We start from the raw sequence: 7,160 nt of genomic DNA, 5'->3' as shown, positions 1-7,160 counted from the left end.
GTGAGTTGGCTTGCAACTTTTTTGCAAAGTAGGTATAGGTTCAATTTGTGATCCCAAAATCGAATATTGATGCAAAAGCCGCCAAGAAGTGAACGTCAAAATAGTGAGTAATTTGGAGTTTCCAGCCCAGAAGGATTATGCGGACCGCATAACAAGAATTATACGAATCGCACACATTTTTAGCTGAAAGAGATATGTGCTAATCAACAATCATCAACTTAGATAACCAACTTCAACTTTAATTTAATTGCATTGCCACGTTATTGTTGGACTTTAAGCATTGGGCTTTAAAGACTTTAAGCATTTGGCTTTAAAGTTTAAGAGTGTGAATTGGGAATTGGTGGGAAATAAAATGGAGGGAAATAAAAATTTGAATCAAGTGAGCTTTTGTCATGAACTTTGTACCACATTGGTGAAAGACAACTACACTTGTGTGTATAAATATGGGATCACTTCTTAGAGCTCTTAAAAGGAGTTGAAGAGAATGAATCATCGCGTCGTCGTCGTCGTTCGCTCGGCTTCGGCTTCGGATTTGTCAATCGATCGATAAGATTATTTTTTGGACAAAATTTATTTAATTAATTATTTAATAATTAATTAAATGCCAGATCACTGCTGAATATTAAGAAGTATAGTCTGGCCACGGTCCTGGCGTAACCGCGGTAGGACCGCGCCAGAACCCTTCTGCAGATTCAGAGGGCCACTCTGGCCGCGGTCCTGGCATAACCGCGGTAGGACCGCGGCAGGCGACGTAAACTTCTGAAAAGGCACTTTTTCCAGAACAAAAATCACACCTATTCCAATAATTGCCTATAAATTCTGAGGCATGACTTTGGTTTTAAAACACCAAAAATATTACAGAACTTTCTTCTTTCTGAAAATAGTGCATTCTAATTCCCAGTCTCTCTCTCTCAAATTTGTAAGTGTGATTTTGCTCCGTTCTTTGAGTTCGTTGGTATCCTGCAGTTTGTATTGCCACTGTTGCAGGAAGGTTTATTCCGTTTCATCCTGGGAGGATTTAATCCATTACCTTGGCAACGTGTGAAGGGGTTAACATTCCTTAAGGACGCACAAGCAAATTGTGGACTCGGAATATTTCCTATAGTTTACTGTTTTTTTTTTCCAGTTTTTTCTTCTAACATGTTTTCTATATTTTCCTCCTAATTTTGTGTTTCCACACATAACTAATAACAAGCTTAAGGAATTTTGAATAATCTAACGGTTCTGTATTGAAATATATATATTAAACTGTTATCTATATTTTGTATACTGGTTTGGAGACTAAAGCCTTCGTGCTTTCTACTCCAATAATTGTTCTGTCCGGTTTAAAGTATAACAAAACTTTTTCGGAATAAGAAACGTACGGGTTTGAAGTATATAAAAACTTCACCATTGTTACATGTTGTGTGTTTGATTTGGTATTCAGTTTGAAGATATCAAAACTTCACTGATTTAACAAAGTTCTGTTTTGTTTCCAACTCTACAGAAACATGTCAAATGAAAACCAAACTAATGGAAATGTTGCGGGAACGGGTGCTACTGTTACGAGTGTTGCTGCCTCGTCAAGCCGTTCAACTCCTGCTCATGCTATGGCACCAGCAGAAAAACTCGGAAAGTTTTTCGGTATTGACTTCAAACGTTGGCAAATGAAGATGCTTTTCTATTTGACTACGTTGAGTTTGCAGCGATTCATCAAAGAGGATTCTCCGGTCCTGGCTGAAGGCACTCCGGATGACGAACGATTTGTGGTAACTGAAGCATGGAAACATTCTGATTTCTTGTGCAAAAACTACATTTTGAGTTGTTTGGAAGATAGCTTTACAATGTCTATAGTGTCATGGAAACTTCAAAAACATTATGGAATGCGCTTGAGAAGAAGTACAAGACTGAGGATGCCGGACTTAAGAAGTTCGTGGCTGCAAGGTTTTTGGATTTCAAGATGATTGACACTAGGTCGGTCATAACTCAAGTCCAAGAATTACAAGTCATTGTGCATGATCTCCTTGCTGAAGGTATGACCCGAATCAATAATTTTATTAATAAGATTTTTCGTGTTATTAATTGTGAATTTATTATTGAAGGTATGGTCATAAATGAGGCCTTTCAAGTCGCCGCTTTCATTGAGAAGTTACCTCCGTTGTGGAAGGACTTTAAGAACTATCTTAAACACAAGCGGAAGGAGATGACACTTGAAGACTTGATTGTTCGTTTGAGGATAGAAGAAGACAACAAAAATGCTGAAAAGAAGTCACGTGGAAACTCGACAATAATAAGGGCTAACATTGTTGAGGAGGCGCCACAAAATAAGAAAAGAAAGAAGGCTTTTGGGCCAAAGAATTACCCGAGCAAGAAAAAGTTCAAGGGTAATTGCCACAACTGTGGAAAATCTGGGCATAAGGCCGTGGGTTGTCGTGCACCAAAGAATGATAAGAAGAAGAAGAATCAAGCTAACATGGTTGAAAATGCTGAAGAAATGGAGGACTTGTGTGCAATGTTGTCTGAATGCAACTTGGTAGGAAATCCTAAAGAATGGTGGATTGATTCTGGAGCCACCCGCCATGTTTGTGCTAACAAGGAGTTATTTTCTTCCTATGCCCCCGCAGGACCCGACGAGACAATTTTTATGGGAAATTCGTCTACAGCCAAAATTGAAGGAGTTGGCAAGATTGCGTTGTAGATGACGTCGGGAAAAATTGTGACTCTAAACCAAGTTCTCCATATTCCAGAAATTCGCAAGAATCTTGTGTCTACCTCACTTCTTGTCAATAATGGATTCAAATGTATTTTTGTTTCTAATAGTGTTGTACTAAGTAAGAATGATGTGTATGTAGGAAAAGGTTACCTGAATGAGGGCCTTTTTAAGCTAAATGTAATAGCAGTTCCTATAAATAAAGTTAATGATTCTTCTTACTTACTTGAGTCAAACACTTTATGGCATGCACGCTTAGGTTACGTCAACTTCAAAACATTGCGAAAAATGATAAATTTAGAAGTATTGCCAAAATTTGATTGCATTAATTCTAAATGGCAAATATGTGTGGAATCAAAGTATAATAAGCATCCTTATAAGTCTGTTGAAAGGAATTCAAGTCCTTTAGACTTAATTCACACAGATATTTGCGACATGAAGTCAACACCATCTCGCGGTGGGAAAAAGTATTTTATTACTTTTATTGACGATAACACGAGATATTGCTATGTTTATTTACTTAATAGTAAAGATGAGGCAATTGATGCTTTCAAGCAATACAAGAGTGAAGTTGAAACACAACTAAACAAAAAGATCAAAATGATAAGAAGTGATAGGGGTGGCGAATATAAATGTCCGTTTGAAGAAATATGTTTGGAAAATGGCATTATTCACCAAACAACTGCCCTTTACTCTCCACAATCTAATGGAATTGCAGAGAGAAAGAATCGAACGTTGAAAGAGATGATGAATGCATTGTTGATAAGCTCTGATTTACCACAGAACTTGTGGGGGGAGGGAAGCAATACTTACAGCTAACCGAATAATCAACCGTGTACCTCATAGTAAAACACAGTCCATTCCTTATGAAAAATAGAAAAGAAGGAAGCCCAGCTTGAAATACTTCAAAGTGTGGGGGTGTTTAGCTAAGGTACAAGTTCCTAAACCTAAAAGGGTTAAGATAGGTCCAAAAACGGTTGATTGTGTATTTATTGGATATGTAACCAATAGCAAGGCATATCGTTTTCTGGTTCATAAATCAGAAAATCCTGAGATTCACGTTAATACGATAATAGAATCAGATAATGCTGAATTCTTTGAAACTATTTATCCGTATAAAAAGGAAAGTGAATTGACCTATCAAAAGTCAAAACGACCTCGGGAGGAAATAATAAATGATATGCCCAATGAGGAAAATCCGAGAAAAAGTAAACGTCAACGGACATCTACTTCATTCGGTCCAGATTTTCTGACTTTCCTGCTAGAAAATGAGCCTCGTACCGTCAAGGAAGCAATGTCTTCCTCAGAAGCACAATATTGGAAAGAAGCTGTCAATAGTGAAATAGAATCCATATTGAGCAACCATACCTGAGAATTGGTTGATCTTCCTCCAGGTAACAAAATATTGGGTTCTAAATGGATTTTCAAGAAGAAAATGAAAGACGATGGTACTAAAGGATTTAGACAGCGAGAAGGTCTTGACTATTTTGACACATACTCGCCGGTAACAAGAATTACATCCATTCGGATGCTAATAGCATTAACCGCCTTGTATGGTCTTCAAATCCATCAAATGGATGTAAAAACAGCCTTCTTAAATGGTGATCTAGAGGAAGAAATTTACATGAACCAACCTAAAGGGTTTGTGGTTCCGGAAATAGAAAAGAAGGTGTGTCGACTTGTTAAGTCCCTTTATGGACTAAAACAAGCACCTAAGCAATGACATGCGAAATTTGACCAAACAATGTTGTCAAATGGCTTTAAGATTAATGAATGTGATAAGTGTGTTTACATTAAGAACATTCCAAATCATATAGTAATTGTTTACTTATATGTTGATGATATGCTAATAATGAGCAAAAACATTGCCGACATTCAAGCTTGCTTGCTAATAAGTTTGATATGAAAGACTTAGGAGTTGCTGATGTAATTCTAGGAATTAAAATCCAGAGGACTCCTCAGGGTCTAGCTTTGTCTCAATCACATTACGTGAAAATGGTACTTGAAAAATTCAAACACTTGGAATTTAGAAATGCAAGAACTCCAATTGACTTAAACCATTATCTTATAAAGAATAAAGGTGAAAGCACGTCTCAATTGGAGTATGCTCGTGTATTGGTAAGCTTAATGTATATCATGAACTGTACACGTCCTGATATAGCTTGTGCAATAAGTAAATTTAGTCGATTCACAAGTAATCCCAACAAACATCACTGGGTGGCAATGAAACGAGTTCTGGGATATTTGGAATATACCCAAGACTACGCTTTACATTACAATAAATATCCTGTGGTTATCGAAGGATATAGTGCTGCAAACTGGATAACCGGCTCAACAGAAACAAAGTCCACAAGTGGATATGTTTTTACTGTTGGCGGAGGAGCAGTATCTTGGAAGTCTTCCAAACAGACGTGCATTGCTCGCTCTACAACGGAATCAGAGTTTATAGCTTTGGATAAGGCCGACGAAGAAGCTGAATGGCTTCGAAATTTTTTAGAAGACATTCCGTTCTGGCCAAAACCTTTGGCTCCTATATGCATACATTGCGATAGTGAGGCTGCAATAGGACGGGCAGGGAACGTTATGTATAACGGAAAGTCACGTCATATACGACGAAGACATAACACCATTAGACAGCTACTTTCTAGTGGAATTATCACTATTGATTATGTAAGATCAAAGGATAATGTGGCGGATCCGCTTACAAAAGGCTTAACTAGAGAGAGAGTTGAGAAATCATCTAAAGGAATGGGACTATGGCCGAGGACAAGTCAACATGGCAGTAACTCTACCTAGAATTTTGGATTTTCCGAGATTTAGGTTCAAGGAGCTCAAACAAAGTTGTGATTGACCGGTTCAACATTGTCAAAGTAAAGTCTTTGGTCCCTTCTCATGATGAAGACAATGTTCAGTAACAAGGATAGAACTTTACACGTTCTTTAATGATTACCTAAGTTTGATGTGGTATTTATCAAATAGTGTCAATCTAGAGGATTACATGTTTAGGAATCACCTATGTAAGTGTGAAGTGGAAGCCGCTTCAATGAGAATTCTGTAAGGCCAATTCTCTACGCACTTATGAAACCAGGAGGTGTTCATGGCTGAAACGAACACAACAATGAGAACCAAAAGACGGTTAAGGGTTGATTGTGTGACATATGGTTGTCTAGGTATACACTAAAGTTTCACGGTTCAAAGATATCAAATATACCGATTGACCGAGTATATCCGACATATGCTCACTACGGAAAGTTCAAAGGGAAACCTACTTATCCAGATGCAATTAATCCTTACCTGCAAATCACACAACTTTCATCGATGATCATTCTTATTACAGTCATTCCCATTTATGTGGGGGATTGTTGGACTTTAAGCATTGGGCTTTAAAGACTTTAAGCATTGGGCTTTAAAATCTAAGAGTGTGAATTGGGAATTGGTGGGAAATAAAATGGAGGGAAATGAAAATTTGAATCAAGTGAGCTTTTGTCATAAACTTTGTACCACATTGGTGAAAGACAACTACACTTGTGTGTATAAATATGGGATCACTTCTTAGAGCTCTTAAAATGAGTTGAAGAGAATGAACCCTCGCGCCGTCGTCGTCGCTCGCTCGGCTCGACTTCGGCTTCTGCTTCTGCTTCGGCTTCGGCTTCGGCTTCGGCTTCGGATTTGGATTTGTTAATCGATCGATAAGATTATTTTTTGGACAAAATTTATTTAATTAATTATTTAATAATTAATTAAATGCTAGATCACTGCTGAAGATTAAGAAGTATAGTCTGGTCGCGGTCCTAGCGTAACCGCGGTAGGACCGCGGCAGGCGGCGTAAACTTCTGAAAAGGCACTTTTTCCAGAACAAATATCACACCTCTTCCAATAATTGCCTATAAATTCTGAGGCATGACTTCGGTTTTAAAACACCAAAAACATTACAGAACTTTCTTCTTTTTGAAAATACTGCATTTTATTTCGCAGTCTCTCTCTCTCAAATTCGTAAGTGTGATTTTGCTCCGTTCTTTGAGTTCGTTGGTATCCTGCAGTTTGTATTGCCACTGTTGCAGGAAGGTTTATTCCGTTTCATCCTGGGAGGATTTAATCCATTACCTTGGCAACGTGTGAGGGGGTTAAAATTCCTTAAGGACGCACAAGCAAATTGTGGACTCAGAATATTTCCTATAGTTTACTGTTTTTTTTCAGTTTTTTCTTCTAACAGTTTTTCTATAGTTTCCTCCTAATTTTGTGTTTCCACACAGAACTAATAACAGTTATATCAATAGTTCACAAACTAAACGGGCTCTTTGATTATGCACTAATAATGCCCCCGGTTGAAACTAGACGCTTCCAATTTCGGTAAGGTTACTGAATTGTAGGGGTGTCAATGAATATTTAAAAACTGACTAAACCGACCGAACAGAGGCAGATTTAAAATTTTCGGAGGATGGGTGCATTATTACTTTAAAAAAAATAATTA

General features: G+C 37.7%; 1 protein-coding gene across 1 annotated transcript; it reads left to right on the top strand.

The window, feature by feature from the left end:
* The first annotated feature begins 1,490 nt into the window (after positions 1 to 1,490).
* LOC138869676 (uncharacterized) lies at positions 1,491 to 2,677 on the top strand. Its single transcript, XM_070147316.1, has 3 exons — positions 1,491 to 1,923; positions 2,082 to 2,363; positions 2,517 to 2,677. The coding sequence occupies exons 1-3, from the start codon at positions 1,491 to 1,493 to the stop codon at positions 2,675 to 2,677; spliced, it is 876 nt and encodes a 291-aa protein (XP_070003417.1).
* The last annotated feature ends 4,483 nt before the right edge of the window (positions 2,678 to 7,160 follow it).

Source organism: Nicotiana sylvestris, chromosome 5 (genome assembly GCF_000393655.2).
Source record: "Nicotiana sylvestris chromosome 5, ASM39365v2, whole genome shotgun sequence".
In the NCBI taxonomy this organism is placed as follows: Eukaryota; Viridiplantae; Streptophyta; class Magnoliopsida; order Solanales; family Solanaceae; genus Nicotiana; species Nicotiana sylvestris.
The sequence above is the reverse complement of the archived record's forward strand: the minus strand, read 5'-3'. Positions and strand labels throughout refer to the sequence as shown.